Source organism: Podarcis gaigeae (genome assembly GCF_964106915.1).
Source record: "Podarcis gaigeae genome assembly, chromosome: 4".
Taxonomy (NCBI): domain Eukaryota; kingdom Metazoa; phylum Chordata; class Lepidosauria; order Squamata; family Lacertidae; genus Podarcis; species Podarcis gaigeae.
In genome coordinates this window covers 43,269,773-43,288,990 of record NC_139677.1, presented here as the reverse complement: position 1 = coordinate 43,288,990, position 19,218 = coordinate 43,269,773, and the positions used below count along the sequence as shown (strand labels likewise).

Genomic DNA, 19,218 nt, shown 5'->3' with positions numbered 1-19,218 from the left:
TCTAGGTATCTGCATAGGCATTTTTGGATCCTGACCTACAAGCAGTGTGGTAAGAATTTTCTTCTACACCACCTTGTTCTCACCCAGGCGAGGGACCACCTTTAAATAAAACATGGAACCAAGGAAGAAAATCAAGTCCGGCACCCAGTTAGGGACCCAGAGTTTATTAGATACTATTGTAGTAGGACAGAGCCCAACTTAATGTGGTTGTTCTAGCCGAACCGCCACTTAAGAAGAAGGTTTGCCCAGTGGAAAATCAGAACATAGCTTATATAGTAACTCAAACACAGCACACAAAGAGTCAGAAAACATCAAAGCATTCCTAAACATACTTCTGCATACGTAAGGTTACAAGTAAAACATGCATGGCTCCATACTAGTAACTTTATGCCCACAACTACCTTGGGGTGTCCCTAAGTGCCCAGGCCATTTGGGTCTCAAATGTCCTGCTTTATCACTGTTTCCTTAGCAACCAGGCCTTGGACAGGGCTGTTGACATTCCTGTCCCTGTCTTGTTTCCCTTCATCCCCGAGCCATCTCAGGAAGCTTCAAAGATATGTTTGGATTCACTCCCCAATCCTTACTAGAACAACATCTTTAATGACCATTTGTGCCACCTTCAGGGTTAGATAGGGTTTATTGCTTATGGCCTAGAGATTATGCTGTAGATTTGTCAAATGGGAGAAAGAAGGGCTTTTCTGTGGGAGGACCCTAAAAGCTCCACGCAGGGACACCAGAACACCAGAGAATGAGAATGCAGTGTAGCCATTTGAAATACCATGGAATTCCATGCATCCAAGGCAAGGATATAAGGAAAGCACCTTCTTCCTTGGATAGGCTACTCACCAGAGCAGGAAGACGATTACAAACTGAAGATGGGAGGGAATCTTATATGTACCATGTTCAAAAGAGGAGATAAGGCTTCTTCCTAAGATACTGATTTCTAATAGTGCTGAGCCAAATGTTTGGGGTCACCATTTTAGCACAAAACGGTTTTCAGAGAATCCAGAATGATTATTTAAAATTTGGCCCAGTGATGTCACTATTAACAACAGAATAAGAAAGCAAACAAAAATGGCATTTAAGCAAAAGCTGTCTCCAGCATTTCTGTCCAGACTTAATTTTTGAGTTGTCTTCAGGATGTTATAGGTTGAACTGACTCTTTGTGTTTGCTTTAAAACTTGTGGGTATATTGGTTGTGAAAAAGGGTAAGTACTTGAAGTGTTCCTAATATAAAAGTAATATGTATTACATTATTAAAATCACAAACCTTTCCTTCATTTGTGGAATACTTAGTTTTACTTTTCTTTGAAATAACGTTTTAAAATGTATTGTTACTGTTATGTTAAATATTTGAGGGAATATTTTCTAAACATGTCTAAATTTATTCCAGGAGTGCGTCTAGTCATATCATGGAGAGGCAGACATCATGTGATCTAGTAGCTGTGGGTAGAAAAACTGAAAAATTCCATCCAGTGTTTGAGCATATAAAATCTGTGACGCAGAAGGTAGAACAAAACCCATCAAAAGAATTTGCTCAGGAAATCATCACAATTATCCATCAAGTTAAAGGTGGTTACAGAGTGTTAGACATGCACATTATCTGTTGTGTAGTCTGCATCTTTGTGTTATCAAATTATTATGAATTTCATTAATCCAAGTAGCTCAGGATGTGTGAAACATCATATAGACTTCACAGAGTTGTGCAAGAATAATCCCTATTTAATGGCGTTGCAATATTTTGCAGATTTCAGAGCAAGAAATTAGTAGTTTACCATCGTAAATCCAGGAAATACTGCTTTCTACTGCTTAAATTAGAAATCTCATGTAGGACCTGTAACAAATTGTGTGCAGTGTGGAGTGCTCGTATTCAGGATACTCAGTTGAATTCTGATACATAGTTTTCCATCCCCCTCCAATGGACAGTCACCATTCTGTGGCATGCTCAGTTTTCATTGGGTTTTTTGGGAGCAGGGAGTTCCCCACAAGGGTTTTCTCCCTGAGCCTGCAAACACCTCGCTCCTGTATATGAATGGTGTGATTTTGGCTACATAAGAGACTAGAATTGCGATCACTATTAGTATATATGATTATTAGATTTATCATAAGATTGGCACTCTGAGCTCTCACAATCTTTGTAAGAAGAAAGGAGAGACGTATTAGTGCTTTTTGGACTGTGAAACAGAGTCCTAGAAAACATTGAGCAATAGTAAGAGGCAGTCTCCCTTTCTATGTCATAACTCACATGTAAGGTCAGTTTTAAATTAAAAAGACTGAACAAAAATATAGTTGCATTTAACAAGTTATGGTCTCTTCAAGTCATATGAGGTTACCTAAACAGAAGTACACTTGAATTCAGGAGAAAATGAAATTATGTACACATATTCTAGATCTTTTGCCTTGTTGCCCATTTTGAACTTTTTATTAAAAGTAAGTATTGCTTTTATCTTTTGCATTTTGAGGTGTAAGTAATGTTGTTCACATCTTTAGAGGGGCATGTCTTTAGGACCTCAGAGAGTTATTAAAGGGCTGCCAAAGGCTAAATAATAATAATAATAATAATAATTTATTATTTATACCCCGCCCATCTGGCTGAGTTTTCCCCAGCCACTCTGGGCGGCTCCCAATCAGTGTTAAAAACCGTACAGCATTACATATTAAAAACTTCCCTGAACAGGGCTGCCTTAAGATGTCTTCTGAACGTCAGGTAATTCTTTATCTCTTTGACATCTGATGGGAGGGCGTTCCACAGGGCGGGCGCCGCTACCGAGAAGGCCCTCTGTCTGGTTCCCTGTAGCCTCACTTCTCGCAATGAGGGAACCGCCAGAAGGCCCTCGGCGCTGGATCTCAGAGTCCGGGCTGAACGATGGGGGTGGAGACGCTCCTTCAGGTATACAGGACCGAGGCCGTTTAGGGCTTTAAAGGTCAGCACCAACACTTTGAATCGTGCTCGGAAACGTACTGGGAGCCAATGCAGATCTCTCAGAACCGGTGTTATGTGGTCCCGGCGGCCACTCCCAGTCACCAGTCTCGCTGCCGCATTCTGGATTAATTGCAGTTTCCGGGTCACCTTCAAAGGTAGCCCCACGTAGAGCGCGTTGCAGTAGTCCAAGCGTGAGATAACCAGAGCATGCACCACTCTGGCAAGACAGTCCGCGGGGAGGTAGGGTCTTAGCCTGCGTACCAGGTGGAGCTGTGGGTGGGATTCACCTAACGAGCTAAAGCCCTGCTCAAGGACTTTCGTTTGTGCAATTAGGCTTCCCCCTCTCTTGCACAGATAGAGAACCATTGGAAGAGAGTAACATGGAATTCCACTCATTATCATTAGAGATAATGTAGAGAGAAAGATATGTCTTTAGAGATACAAAGCCATGAGGACATAAATAACTTCATAGCTTCATTGTCTCCAGCGTGTTAGTTTCAGCAGCACTTTTAATGCTGAAATTGCAATGAAAAGGCTTAACTTATTTTCCCCTATTTATCCTCTTCACAGCAGATTACTTTAAATCTCCTGATCTGACGTTACATGAGCGCTTCTCAAAAATAGAAGATAAGCCATTGGGAAATGAAGTTAAAAGACATTCAAATCCAGAAATTCACAGGTAAAATATACATACATTGGTCCAGAAAAATCTTGCTCAGTAGTTGACAGACCTTTTCTTTGCTACCTGGCATGCCTTTCACCATGGTTCAAAGTTTGTTTCCATATCCTGGCTTGTTTGGAAGCCATTAACCATAGCTCCATGTTCAGATGTAATGAGAGCTGTGCTTAGCCACAGCTTGCTTGCACAAAGGGAGCAAAGAAGTGGGAGCACAGGGACTGCATGTGCATGCATGAAGTTCATTCATATCTTCACCTTCTATGCTAAGATTTGATAATCAGAGTGCAGTTGTGGAAACTTAGCACAGCATACATAGGCCTGAGCTATATTGACTTTTTGTTGGTTAATGACTTTCGTTTATGCTTCCAGGGTTTCAATCCTAATAGACATAAATTACATGACTAGGAATGTATACAGAACATGGTGTTAAAACACAGCATTATCTTGAATATGAATGTGACCAAGAAGACATGTCTTTCCCATGTGCATCAATTCCTGGCCTCTGATTTTTGACATGGACTACTCCCATAGTCCATGTCAATATTTCCCAATCTGGTGCCTTACCACCAGCTCCACCAGCACCAGTAAAACTCCTAGTAGCTCAATGGTTATAAATGCATTATGCAAGTATTTTTGTACTGTCACCCATATTTGTGTTGCTCACTAACCACACCTACCCCCTGCCAAACTTCCTTTGCTAACCTCCCACCCCTTCCTTTTACATGTCTCCCAATCATCTCACAGCTCCTTCAACCTCCTGGGCCCCCCACTTGCCCGCTGTGCCACCCTCCTTACTTGTTTGGTTGACCGGCTTAGCTCGCTTGCTCTGCCTGCTATTAGTGTCCTACCGTTCACATGCCACATAAACTGCAGCATGACTTTTTTCTTACACAATATTATATAGTAAGATCATTCAGTTCATATTGAAGTTAACTTTCTTGCTTCCATTTGCCCCTCTTACTGATGCTGAATGATATGCTCATTACACCAGGAGAATCGATATGTCTTTGGCCGAACTTCAGAAAAAAAGAGCTGTTCCATGCAAGTCTGAGCAGGTATGTGTATTTTATTTTTGAATGTAAGGAAAGTGTATTTTCAGTGACAATATTGTAATTCTAAAATGTCTTCATATTTTAAAGTGGTATAGACTAACTTAAATAATTTGTACCGGACGGATATATATATTTAATTTACTTACATTTATATCCCATCCTTCCTTCAAAGATACCAAGCAAGGGTTTGTGATTCTCCACACACACATAGGTGCTCCCCCACCCACCCAAACAACCCTGTGAAGTATGTTTTGTTGAGAGAGAGTGCCTGGCTCAACGTCAAGTGAGCTTAATGGCTGAATGAGGATTTGGACCTGGGTCTTCAAAGCCCTCCCCCAACACTTAAATCAGTGGGGGCCAGTGTGATGCCCTGTAGATGTTAATGGAAACAACTCCCATCATTGCTGCCTGGGTCTGCTGCGTATTGAGTTCCAGCACCATCTGCAGGGCACCCTGCTCTAAACCACTATACCGCATTAGAATCTTACGTCAACATAATCTGTGACACTGATCTCTAAAATTTGAAGCTCTTTGTTTTGTTGGTTTATTTCTTCTAATACTAATCTTGTCCATAAGAGAAAATGAAGAACAATAAAAGTGAACTGTATCATTCTATAAGCCATTTATTGTTTCTTTAGAGCGTGATGAGAGTTCTAGAAGATCCACATGATCTAAGATATGACATTGAGAGAAGAAGAAAAGAAAGATTGCGGAATGAAGATGAGAAGAATTTTTATATCGATGGTGCATCACATAGGTAATTGTGTTCAAATAACAGGTTGCACTTTTAAGTTCTGTTGCATTATATGAACTTTAAAACATATTTCATTTTAGAGTATTCCCCCCCCCTTTCCCTTCATCATTTTCAATGTAGCACTCAAAGACACTTCAGAAATCCTATGTTTTTAATTTTCTATAATGTATTTAAAGGATAAATTAAAGTTAGTTTTGCTTTTGGCAATAATCTTTAGGTCCTCCTTTCTCTGATGCAGTATATTGTATATGTTAGTCCCATTAATAATAGAGATGAGGATGAGAAGTCAAACTAGTTTAGATGCTAAACTGTCACCATGCTATGTTAGGCTGTGTGAGAGTAATGATGGACATAGGGTGTAGAAAAGTCTATTCATTTATTCCTTCCTTTCATCTCTTGCTTGAGCTCAAGTAGGACTATACAGAAGGTTTTTGCTTTCTCGCCGCACAGCCCATTAGAGATGTCTCTTGCCTTTGGTGGTATGGTTAAACTTTGAGTCAGAAGTCCAAGGGTGGAGTTCTCATTATGTTTGCTTCGATTTGTCTGGCTGTCAAAGCCAGATGATGCCCACTCTGCCTGTAATCCCATTCTGCCAAGCAGCATCTTCTGGATCTCATCTCCCTCCGAACTAGTCACAGTTTTCCATGAGCATTTTCTCTCCCCATTCATGTATTCTGGAGGACAGCTGTTACTCTTTGGTCATCTCTACCACATGGGAATTACAACAAGAAGACTGATGATGTGCATGATGCATAGAGACAGGAGCGAGACACTGACTCTTATTGTCTGTCTTCAACACCCTTTTCATCAGTTTACCAAAAAAATATGAATCATGCTATTTTGCAGTACCTAAAAGATAATGTAGCTAATTGGCTTAATGGAGTGAAGTCCTAATTACATTGCTAACTGTGTATATATAGGGATGCTGGTATTGAATATCTTAATTGCTAGTGTGTAGTCTCTTCTATGACGAATAATTCAATATTCTGGGATGCTTTAGTTTTTTAAAAAAGTTTTGTAACCCATAGTGATTTGAGAATTTTGAAAATGTATGGCTGATTTTTCTGAGAGTTTGTGACGCTTGAGGTCGAATGAGCAAGTGGACCTGGTATGCATGTAACCGTCTTGTCTGTCTTTAGATTCCCTGTACCCATTCCCTTGGCCCCATCCTGTTGCTATTATTTCTTGGTTTCTTTCTCTGCAAACGTTCTGTCTGTGCTTTCCCTCATCCTTATAAATTTTCAAATGGTTAAAACGCTGGATTTTGGAAGTCTTATTTAATTAAGTTGTTTAATGAAAAATCTGATCAGTGAAATTTGGTTTAGATGTTATAGGATTTTAAAATTTCACAGTCCACATAGCCTTGACCAACTGTGACAGCAGCGCAAAGCAATATATCGTGTCTTCAGTCACAGTGTTTGCAAAGTGCTGTCTGGCAAAGCTGTTCTGGGTGATGTATGGCCTGGTGAACTCTGGATGTCTCTGCTGGAAGATGAGTCACTCTTGGCTCTCTATACTGAATTTGTCACCTATTTTGTAGACCATATTACTCAATATTTAAACAAAGTTAGATCTTCTAACTGAATATGGAGTGTGAATTCACAGTGTCAGGAATTTAGCCTGGCTTTATTCGTTGAGATAATTTTAAGTCATTGTTACATCCAGTGAGCATATAGTGCTCAGGGGTACGTGACTGACTCAGAATAGTTCTGGCTCACAAAGGCCTTTTGGAAGAAGCAGAATTCTTTTATCAACTCCAACTATTTGCCACTTTGTCACTGCACTTGGATACTCTCTCCTTTTTAAACCACTAGTTTTTCTGGCTTTCAGCTTGCATATGGTACTGAGAATCTAATGCTCCTATTTTATAATCTCTGCCTAGCATAATTGGAATAATTGTATCCTATTGACCCTCTTGCATCTTTCATTCCTTTAAAACCTCTAGAGAAGATTACTGTAATGTAAGTGGCTGCCCACAGAGACGGTTGGGATGCTTCAGCAAGCATAAAAGTAGTGGCCCATTTTCTGACCAGATGAATTGTCAAGATCCCAGTTCCTTCTGCCTGTTTTCCATTGTGCTCTCTTTTGATCTACTGAGAATGCCCTGTGGAAATTGATATCCATGTGGTACATCCACTCTATGAAAGGATTCTCAGTGGCTACCTCACTAATTAAGTGTCCTTCCTCACAACATTTCCAAATAGGAGGAACATCAGTAAGTGCTTTAAAACCTTACAGAAACTGGCTTTCAGTTGCCAGCATTATTTTGGTGGGTACTATGGTTTACATTTGATATTTTCTAGAAATATCTTTTTGTTTGTTCAGTATCTGGCCAATTGTGTTTACAGATTTAAGACATATCACGTAAATATTTGGTAATTCCCCAATTTTATGCATTTGAAGCAAAATACAGCTTCTTATTCTTGACAGTTTGGGGACTTCATATAGAACTCTGTAAAACTGATGCATCCAAACTTAATGGAAATAATGCAGAGAAAAAAAGGTTTTAATCCTAGGTATTTGCATAAATACTGTTGTGATTTTTGACAACTCATAGTTTGCAATCATGCAGAAACTTTTAATTTTGGCATAAAGCATGTGGCACAGGCAAGGGTGCTTTGTGTATATGATATTTGTTGTGGAAACCTATCGCTTTCCATGCGACTCCTCCCTCTTGACTGCTTGTTTGTGCCTGAAAAAGTGTCTGTTTATGAGAAATGTCTTCAGCTCTCAAAAATGTAAACTACCCATAGTAACAGGAATACACATTAATTTTTTTAATGGATATTGGCTGTTATTGATTCATCCAACAGAGAACCTGCATTGTTTTTATATTTCTTCCCAGTCAGGTTATGAAGGCTTCATAGCAACATACTCGAGAGTTACCTTGGGTTTATTTTAGTGACCTTTACATTCAGTACTCTGCATTTTTGTTTGCATGGAATTTCATTTCATTTTATTTTATCCTGTTTAGTCATTAAAACCTAAGTGGTTTATGTAAAACATGCATTAATATTACTGATAAAATCAGATATTTAAAACAAGCTAGCTTCATTTTCTTCAAAACCAACCATTTTAAAAATACACATTTAAAAATTACATATTAAAATACATGCCAAATTTGCAGGTCTAGGTAGGCTTGCTTAAACAAAAAACTTTAGCAGGGATTGAAAACAGTGCACTGAATGTGCCTGCTTTATATCAGTGGGTAGGGAGGATTAGCCTAGCTGGCTGGTTGGCTTATTATCATGGATTTTAAAAAAAATAATTGGTTATCTGATCCTAATTTTAAAATGCTATGCTGTTTGACATGGCATCATTTTAGTTTTCACAGCTTTTAATATTGTGTCTGTTTAGGGATGAACAGAGTAGTAGCTTTCCAAAATTACGAAACACTCAAATGTATGGATTCCAAAAACCTGCGAGATTTCTAAGACCACCTTTCAGGAAGTTTATTAGGAAACCTCACATGGTAAGTTGAAAGTATTATTACTTGAACACAGTGTCTGACTATTAAATTATTTCTTTATCAGGTAGTCAGGGATGCATTTTTGTAGCCCATTAAAAGCTGCAAAAAGTTATTTTCAGGCTGTACAATATATATAAAAGCAATATAATGAATGACTGAATCACTACAAGATGGTACTTTTTATTTGTATCAGGATACCTTTTACAATTTCTTTGTTTTCAGGTTGTACAGTTCAATAGTAAACAAATTGTGGCTTGACAACCAATGGAAGTTTCTACTCTCCAGCAGAAATATACTAAAAGTTCCTCTGAAAATGAGTTAAGAACTTTTCTCTTTCCACAGAGCCAGCACAGCCCTAACCTACTCACTTTCACATTCATATATAAACCCAGCATATCAGACAGAGCGGCAAGACTTGTATCTCCCCACATCTCATTTTCTGCATGATTTTTCTTCAAACTTAAACTTTGCCACCAACTCCCTTGCAAATGTACTGTACACAATTGAGAACACAATCTCTCACCCACACACTTCCTCAACAAACAAACAAAAAAATCAGTCCTGGTTTCTCCTAATCCTGCCCTAGCAGTTCTTGAAAAAATATTTTTCTGCTCAACTCTCCAACTTGCTTGCTTATTTATTTAGGTATTTTTGGGCCATCTGCAAATATCTGCAGAGGAGATTTCTAAAATACATTGTACAACATGTATCTCAGGAGGGCTCTGTTCTTGGCACCCGTCCCTACATAGGGCATAAGTTGTCCCTCAGCAGGAATCTGTTTTCAAGACCAGGACAGAAGACCAATAAACCATTGTTTTGTTGACAGAAATCTGCTCCCAGGTCCCCCCCCCCTCCTTTCCTTGCAGCAGCAGCTCTTGGCTTTTGTTTGCTTGTTTTCAATTTGCCCAAAGTCATTATAGAGTGGCTGAGATGAGCTAGGGATGAACCACAGCTTCTTTTTTCCTTCATGATAATCATGAGAGGGTGTGGAAGAGAAGAAGCCAAAAATGGAGGCAGCTCTTACTCTGTAGCTGAGGGATTTGTAGAGAACCAGCATGGGGAAAGGAGATGGAACCTGCTGAGGCTACGATGAGCAGCAGAAAAGCTTGTACAGAAAAGGAATTTAAGAAATGGTCTAGCTGACTCCCTTTTAGTTAGCCAGTTAGGAGACTGGCAGAAATAGTGACTCAGAAGCGGCAGTTGAGTTTGCTGACTTAGTTGAGGAAATGCCAGCAGATGTTTCAAAAGAGCAAAATACCACAACTGCTTTTTGCTGGAGGTTGGTCATCAGATTTAAATCATGGTTGGTATGGGGAGAGTGGCAACAATATTCATTGATGGCTGAGACACAGCCTTTCTAGTACTTCAGTACTAATCTCCCAGCTTTGTAGAGCAACAAATATTACTGCCCTTCTCCACTGCAACAGGACTCTTCTCTTCTAGCCCTGCTTGATTTGTTTGTTTGTATGCCATCCTATATCCGGAGGTCTCAGGGCAGTTCACAGGATAAAATCATAACATAGAAACACGAAATACACAATCTATATAAAAACAAAAACAACCCAATAACCCCCACATTCATTGCAGATGAATTATTACCTTTGAATCAGGTTCAGGGTTATACTGTAAATGCCCAAATGTTGCTGGTTCACTAATTGATTATCTAGGAAGACAAAAAAAATGTTTGCAAACTCACTTGCAATGGACACCTAAACAAAGAAACATCTGATTCTGGAATATAACCTCTCCTGTGTTTCCTGCAACTGTTGAAGAAAAAAGCTGTAAATATGCCAGAACAAGTCACAAGGGCAGATAGATAAATGAAGGAAGATAATCATACTGGCAGATGGAAAGAGTTGTGAAATAGAAAAAGGGAGAGGCCATGTTGTCCCGTAGCACATTGCACAATTACACCTACACAGTTGTATGTCACTGTTTTAAGGGGTGTCAGTATTGCAAAATAGTTGCACAGGCTAAAAAAAAGAAAAACTTGCATCTCTGGTCATAACCACACAAAAGAAAATATTTCATTTTCAAATACATATTTATATGGCTGCCACTAGCTTATGTTTCCTGAGCAGATATATCCTAGACTTCTTCGCACATCATGATAAGCCAGTATTCATGACATAACTGTGAACAAGCAGATGTGCTGCTGCACACTTCTGAATTTTCCCCATTTTGTTCCACCCTGCCCAGAGTCCAGGAGCAACATGTCACAAGCTTTGCTTTAGCATTTTGTGTGAACCAGCACTAGTAGTTTGTTTCTCTGCAAATAAGCCACAACTGGAAGCAAGAGATTTTGGGGAGGAACAAAATGCAAGCACTGGTTCAGAAGCCAAGGCTCATGGTTTGTTGTTCCCCGATCCAGGCAGGGTGGAGCGAAATGGAATAGATTCAGCACTGTGTACTAGTGCGGTCCTTGCTCATGGTAAGTCATTGCCATGTAATCCAACCCACTACATTAAAGAGCAAGCTAATAACAAAAAGCAGTAATAAAAGCAGTAAAACATGGCATAAAGCTCCTTTTAAATACAGAAAATAGCTCAATAGCATATTATCACAAACCTTGGCTCTTTTGTTGTTTGTCATATCCCATATCAGAGTCTATATAATGTACAGAAATACTGAAATGTTAATTGTAGTTAACATTAGCTACTATGCAGTGTGAATAGCCAAAGGATATCAGTTGGATGATCCTTGGTTGATGAAAATAATTTCTTCACCAATCCAGTAGTGGACTTAAATGTATGCCAAGAAAGGCATGGAAATTATGAAGCATAGCACCATTTAAAAGTTTGCTTTCCCTGTGAAACAGTTTAAGTAGTACATTCTACACAGACGTCATTGGAGTCAGCAGTACTCAACCATGTAAAGTTCAAAAACCTACATAAATCCACAGCTTTAGTGACATTTAAAGTATTTTGCCAATAATTTATATATAACACAACAGTTGCACAAATATAACAGTACAATAATAGTGAGTGGGGAATTGCCAGTAACAATAACAGCAAATCTCACAACGTATCATGTGCTGCTTTAGGAGCACATTTCAATCGCTACATGTTTGGTGGAGTTAGGGTGTTACTTCCTTGAAAATATTTGCAGATGCATGAGGGGTCTCAGTGACCCCAAAAGCCAGATGTGCAAGTTTTTGTGCAGAATGATAGCTATGATTGGGGGAAAGAAAAGGGTTTTTTTATTCATGGCTTCCTTGGAAAATATCTGAGTCCATTACTAGAAGTTGAACTGACCCCCCCCCCCCCAAAAAAAAGCTGTAAGAGCAAAAGCTCACTAAATTAAAACACCACATGGCAGTTTACACCTCATTGTTTAGGTATAACAGGAACATCGAGAGTTGTGGAAGACTGACACAAATGTATTATGAATCTTTTGGGGAGTGCATTCGACCCCAGCTTTTGATAGAAGGTTAAACTGTTAGGAATAATTATTCTTCATAGTTATTTCACGTTCTGATAGAGTAATGGTGAACATAATGTAGCTGGAGCTTGAGTATCAAAAAGGGAAAGCTATTTGCGGCTAGACGTGGGGGTAAGGTGGGCTTGAAGAAGGCCTTTCAAAAGTTAGCAGGGAAAATAAGGATAATTCTAGATGCTACATTCCCCTTGGAGATTATCTGTTCAGAATACCGTATTTTTCGCTCTATAACACGCACCTGACCATAACACGCACATTGTTTTTAGAGGAGGAAAACAAGGGAAAAAACATTCTGAATGAAACAGTGGATGTATCATTTTTGGGCTTCATGCTGTGGCCACAGACATGTGATCTGATGGTGAATTTGGGGTGACCCAATGCAAAGATCCTGAGAATCCCTGTGGATCCATGCTCTGTAACCACGTTTTTGCACCATTGCAGCCCCAGGCAACAGTGGGTGCGTGATTTTTTGGTGCAGGCTGTAGCCATGGACATGCTATGTGATCTGATGTTGAATTTGGGGTGACCCAATGCAAAGATCCTGAGAATCCCTGTGGATCCATGCTTTTTAACCACATTTTTGCACCATTGCAGCCCCAGGCAACAGTGGGTGCGTGATTTTTTTGGTGCAGGCTGTAGCCATGGACATGCTATGTGATCTGATGGTGAATTTGGGGTGACCCAATGCAAAGATCCTGAGGATCCATGTGGATCCATGCTTTTTAACCACATTTTTGCACCATTGCAGCCCCAGGCAACAGTGGGTGCGTGATTTTGGGGGGGCAGGCTGTAGCCATGGACATGCTATGTGATCTGATGGTGAATTTGGGGTGACCCAATGCAAAGATCCTGAGGATCTATGCTTTGTAACCACATTTTAAGTGGGGAGGGAAGGAAAAACACAGAAGGGACAAGGAGCAGGAGAGGGGTGTGCAGAGAAGCAGCTGGCTAAGAATGCAGGAGAGGGGTAGGGAGGAAAGGAAGGCAAAAGTTTTCCCCCACCCAAGCCAGCCAGCCAGCCATCTCTCTCTTTCTCTCTCTCTCTCTCTCTCTCTCTCTCTCTCCCTCCCTCCCTCCCTCGCTCCCTCCCCCCCCTCTCTCTCTCCCTTCCCCCCTCTCTCTCCCTCTCCCCCAGCAGCACCGGAGCTTGCCTGGAGGGGAGGGGCTTTCCCTGCTCTTTGTTCCGTTTCAGCAAACACAGCAAGGAAACAGAGGAGAGTGGGCAGTAAGACCCTGAGGCAGAATGCAGGAAAGCAGCCGCTTCCTCTTTTCAAGTTTCGCTTCTCCGTGCAGCGTGCAGCCCCGCGATTTGATTTTTGCTTGATTTTTCGGCTCCAGGGACCACACATTCGCTCTATAACACGCACAGACATTTCCCCTTCCTTTTTAGGAGAAAAAATCTGCGTGTTATAGAGCGAAATTTACGGTATCTGCTCAAAGGTGCATTCGTAGCACTATTTAATAAACATTGGCTACTCACTTGGTCCTCTTTTACAAATGCTGCAAGGATTATGTGTCATCTAAGACACATAGAACCAAAACTGCCATGACAAACCCCTCCAAAGAGTATCAGTAAGTCATTTAGGTTGCTTCAGAAACAAAAAATGTTATTATTGTCACTTAATGTAAACCATTAAATCCACAGAGAGGGTGTGTGTGTGCAACTTTACAATACCTGTTTTAGTTATAATTGACAAATTACAGTATAATTCATAAAAATTTTGTAAGAGTTTAAGTGTGTAGATATTTAGTGTAATTTTCTTTTAATGCAGAATCATTATTATACTTCAAAATCACATGGTGATATTGCACATGATCGGTTTGAAGACAATACTGAACGTCATGAAACATTTCGAAGACCCTTCAAGGTATGAATTCTAATTTTGCTGAATTCTAATGGAGTAGCAGAATTCATTTCTCTCTCTCCCACACCCCCTTTCCAGGTTGCAGTATCTGTTTAACTACATTTGAAAGATTGCCCTGCAATAGAAAGAGCACCATTGTCTTATGAAAAGCCATTGTTTATGCCAGTTGCAGAAACAATTGCATTATAAACAAAGATGCCATGTATCTCTTCCTACCTGTTGAAAGCGTAAAGCTGTACATGGATGAATTAGTTTCTACTAATAGTAGGAAAGAAAGTAATTAATTTAATCTAAAACAACTTGTTTCTCTTTTATTGCATTTGGGCACTGTTAATTAAGATATTGTTTCATTTGCAAAATGTTGCTTTTACACTATTTGGCATCCTCTTCATTTGTTTTACAAGATGCACAAAATTGTTGATTGGTTCTGAGAAGGTGTTGTGGTGCACATTATCCCTTGGCTACATTGCCTGTTTTCAAAACTTGCTGTGAAAATAGATTGTTTTTGTAAGGCTAAGCTTATTCTCCACCCCCACACCTCTACCCTCACCCCCGAAAAAGGAAAGAAAAATATGGATTTGAAAGTATGAGATAGATTAGAGCAGAAATCGGCACAGTCGATCCCCTTTTGCTTCATTTAATCATCAGAAGCAGTTTTGATAAAGGAGCAGTGTATTATCAGTTTTTTGCCTGGATCCAAAAGAAAATATCCAGATTTATTGACATTTGATAAATGGGCATATCCAGTATATGGATGTATCACTGGGCATCTGTTCTACTGTTTGTATTGTGTTGAATTATAAGAGACTTAGAGATGCATTTTATAGAGAATTAATTGCATTTAAAATTCCTAAACATGGCATGTTTTGAAAGTTGTTTCCACTGTACCATGTGAAGATGGTTTGTGGTGCTGTATTGAGTCTTGAAGGGGAAAAGATCAGAATCTTTAAAAAAAAATACATTAGTCAATAATTTTAAAGTGTACATATTACTGTATATCAGATTAAAGGGTCAGAATTCTGAAAATTGTTAATATGGCCATTCCTTTTCTTCTCTAACAGCCCCACTTTAGTGATGGTCGGCCCCACTTTAAATCAAACTTAGTACAGAAGGGTTTATACATACAGGCTAAATACCAACGATTACGTTATGCTGGGACAAGGGGATTTACCACTAACAAATTTAGAGGAGGATTTTTGAGGAAAGATAAGGTGAGTGGATTTTTACTTCGATCCCGGAATATGCTGCTTTTATCTTTAAACGTTTTGTATGCAAGTGTTCACACTGTACCTCCTTCTGATTACTGAATGCATTCATTTTGTGACAGTTGTAGTCTGTCCTTTCTCTAAGAAGGTCAGAGTGGCATTTTAGTTTCACTGCACTGTGAGGCAAGTTAACCTGAAAGATGACGATCCCAGGCTCCCTAGTTTGCTTCATGGCAGCTAGCTGCTCACTGCTTAAAGTAGTATGCAGGAATAAAAAGACCTTGTCCTGACCCAGGAAGGCAATTATATTTTTGTTGTAGAATGAATATTTAAACCTGAGTATCCCATGCCCAAGCTGCCACTGGATATAATGTTAAGGGTCTCCTCTTCACTCCAGGAGCAGAGGAAGTCAGCTTCTAATGCACTCCCTGCCACATTACTTTCTCCAATAGGGTCAGGAAGGTCAGCTACCATTAACACAGTTGCACAGCACAACAACGAAAGGCATCTATCATTTCCTCCTTGTCAGGCTTGAAGTTACATGCTTTAACTAATGAGAACAGTGTAGGCGTCTATCCTCTGGGAATCTGTCCCTGAAAAAGGAAGCAAAATAGGCAGCCCGCACTGCCCAACTGATGAATTCTGTGGGTCTGGTGGAGCACACATCCTTTTTCTGTTTCCTCCCTGTTTAACAGCAGGGCAAGATGCAGAAAGAAACCGGGGGGGGGGGGGATGGGGATGGGGACGGGGACGGGACGACGAATCTGCATTCAGCTCTTCATTTGCCCATGTGCATAAACACCGTGCAACTAGGGTTACTTGTATTCTCTCTCCTCCCTGAGGCAGATAGCTTCCTAACCAGAAAATGGTCTGATCTCTCATAGTCTCTTAGCTATGCTTAGAGAGACAGAGGTAATGTGTGTCCACATAACCAGAGCACACCTTTCCTCATGGAACAGAACTCAATTCCAGATGAAAGAGGCTGTTTCCCTGTTTCCATCCCCACCTCCTTTTCATTCCCCGAAGTAGAAAGCAGTCTGTCTTGCATGCTCCAGAGCAGAGCAGCTCCTTTCTCGAAGCAGCTTCCGTAGCCATTTTCTCCCTCCCTTGCCCAGGAGCAAAGAGAAAGAAAATCAATTGAGTACTAGTTTTCTTTACCGGGGGGGGGGGGGGGACCCAGAGCATTTTAACACAGAGAGATTGCATCAAGGGCCATAGCTTGATGCTAGAGCATCTGGCTTACATACAGAAGGTCCCAGGTCCAAGTACAGGCTGGTAATATTGCCTGCCTGAAACCCTGGAGAGCAGCTGCCAGTCAGTGTAGACAGTACTGAGAGGGACCAGTGGTCTGACTCTGTTAAAACAAGTTCCTGTGATAAGTGTTGTTTTCTGACAAATGTTTAGATCAGTTGGCATATGCTATGTTCCTCTCATGATGTGTGGAGGAGTGGCAGAGTTTCCCCAGTCCAAATGTGAGCTCCCCTTCCCCCTTTCCTGTCCCATGGAACTTGGAGCTTCAGAAGCAGCATTCTCTTGAAATGCTGGATAAATTAAAATGTGGATTAACTCTTTGTTACAGAAACCTACTTCCGTATAATAACATCTATTTCTCCTTAAATAGGGCCTGGAAATCTGAGCTGCAGTACTGAAGGCAGTATCTCTGATTATGATGATCGTTGCAAGGGAGCATCCAATTGCATTTGTCAAGAACGGAAATGGGAAAAGCAAAACTAATACTTTAATTTTTCTTGATAAAGATAATTTTATTTTTCATTAGTGGGATGTTGCAGAACTTTTTTACAGTTTTAATAATGGCTTTTCGAATACAGTATTCAACTGAACATTGTAAGGTTGCTCCTTTTACTTCCTCTTGCCGGCAAGTCAGAGAAAAAAACAACCTGAAGGGAGTCTTTATTTATTGAATATTTCCCCCTCTATTTCCCTCTCACTCTAAGCATGGTTTTATTACTAGACATTGAGTTGTTATACACAGAAGTTTATATGTTTAAAGTTTATTTGCTTATATAATAAAAATGAAAAAGTGCCTATTGCCATGAGTATCTTATGATTTCTCTAAGCAATTACTTTTGAATTGCTATAGCTCTGCTCACCTGGAGGTTTACTTAATACTGGATACAGGAATAGCCAATGTGGTGCCCTCCATAGGTTGTGGGACTCATCTCCCATGAGCCCTAGCCAGCATGTCCAGCAGTAACGGATGTTAAGAGTTGGAGTCCAACAATATCAGTAGGATACTATGTTTAATAAATTTGGTTACATTCTGTTAACGCAAAAATGAAATTTGCCGGAAAACCTCTAGCCAGCTCAGAGCTGTTAAAAAACCAGTAGAAAATGTGGATCATGGAGCACGTGTGGATGACACCCAACATTTTGCAAATGGTCTTTCACTTTGCAACAGTACTTTTTTATTTTTGCACCCTTCCTCCAAATCTGTTCTGCAGTATCCCCAACCTTAGATCAGATAAGTGGAAGGTAGAGGGGCTTTAGTGGGAAGATGGAATCGATTCCACCAGTGGTGTCCATTCTGCAGACGGATGAATAATTGTATTTCAAACCTTGTTGCAATGGAGTAAGATTGTAACTTGGATCACGGAAGCTGCATGATATATGCAGCTTTATCTCTGGGTCCACTTTTGTAATAGCGAATGGTGTCTCCAGGTTCCCAAAGTGCTACACTGAGTACAACTGTCTAATAATGCTTTCATAGAATTATGAACATGTCTTACAGCAGCACTGAAAGCTGTAGGCATCCCCATAAGCTCCAACCCTTCATTCACAGCCTCTTGCTCTTAAACTCAAGCCAAGGCCATTTGAAAAAACAAGATGTTGGGAATAAGAAGAGCTGCATGTGGTTACTACATTGCAATGCATGACTAGTGTATTGTGGGACAATGGATACAAATCGGAATATGAGTAAACAACTGAAACTTGTTGCATCTGAAATAAAAGTAAAAGACAGAAAGTCACTGTGAGAACAAACATAATTCACAGAACAGAAGGTAACATTACTGGGTAATGAGACTTTAATTTCATTATAGTGAGCAGAAAAAATAGGCCCTATTTTTTTTAATCAGAAGGATGCAGATGGTGATATAAGTTTTTAGGATATGACAGTTAAAATTCTGGAGTGTATATCACAGAAGTGCTACTGTACTATATTTCATAGGCTCATGTATTTTCAGGAGCAAATAAAGCACCTGTCTGTTTTCTGTTTGTCTGGTAACACTTGTTAATGAAGTTGGAGGCCTCTGAGCTGCTTAATTATTATTTTTTAAGTTTTTTAGGAGTTGGGGAAATAATAAAATACAAATATTTCCCCCCGCCTCTTTAATTTTTGCAGATGTATAAAGTACCCAATGTAAAAAGCGGTAAAAAGGATCTGTACAAATGATTGCTTTTCTGCAGTTGTTGGACAAGCTGTACCTGCCAAAATGCTCTCTTCTATACAACGACTGTTAACCACAGAAGAACAAAATTCTGCATTTACACTTCCTGTTCTACCGGATATGTATGCCAGAGTGTCTTCTCACAGTAACAAAAGGAGGTTGCAGTTAGCCAGATCTAAGCCTTGTAAGTTTCTTCCCTAATTATAATACATTATAGGTTTCTTTCTATCATAACAGAACTGAGTCTATTCATAACAACTGTCACTGGTGCATTTTTATCACACTTGGCCTACTTTTGTTGAGATTCCCTATAACACAATCTTTCCATTTTAAAATAAGTGAGCTGTGAAGAATCCAGGTCTACATATAAAACATTTGTCCTCCACAAAATACAATTCTGAATTCTTATGTGTAAAGTTCTGATAA

The 19,218-nt window shown here is 39.8% G+C and overlaps 1 protein-coding gene across 12 annotated transcripts in view; it reads left to right on the top strand.

Moving 5' to 3' along the window:
* The window catches only part of BCLAF3 (BCLAF1 and THRAP3 family member 3), a 32,205-nt gene extending 14,768 nt beyond the window's left edge, over positions 1-17,437 (top strand). For 8 of the 12 annotated variants that reach the window (XM_083734330.1, XM_083734325.1, XM_083734329.1 and 5 more), the window contains 8 exons: positions 1,394-1,572; positions 3,494-3,602; positions 4,594-4,657; positions 5,293-5,411; positions 8,766-8,880; positions 14,088-14,183; positions 15,242-15,391; positions 17,007-17,437. In XM_083734330.1, the coding sequence (XP_083590456.1) occupies positions 1,394-1,572; positions 3,494-3,602; positions 4,594-4,657; positions 5,293-5,411; positions 8,766-8,880; positions 14,088-14,183; positions 15,242-15,391; positions 17,007-17,021 (847 nt within the window). In that variant the 3' untranslated portion in view covers positions 17,022-17,437. The remainder of the gene's footprint in view (positions 1-1,393; positions 1,573-3,493; positions 3,603-4,593; positions 4,658-5,292; positions 5,412-8,765; positions 8,881-14,087; positions 14,184-15,241; positions 15,392-17,006) is intronic. The other 4 variants (XM_083734327.1, XM_083734326.1, XM_083734328.1 and 1 more) reach the window with 1 other exon arrangement.
* Positions 17,438-19,218: the final 1,781 nt, after the last annotated feature.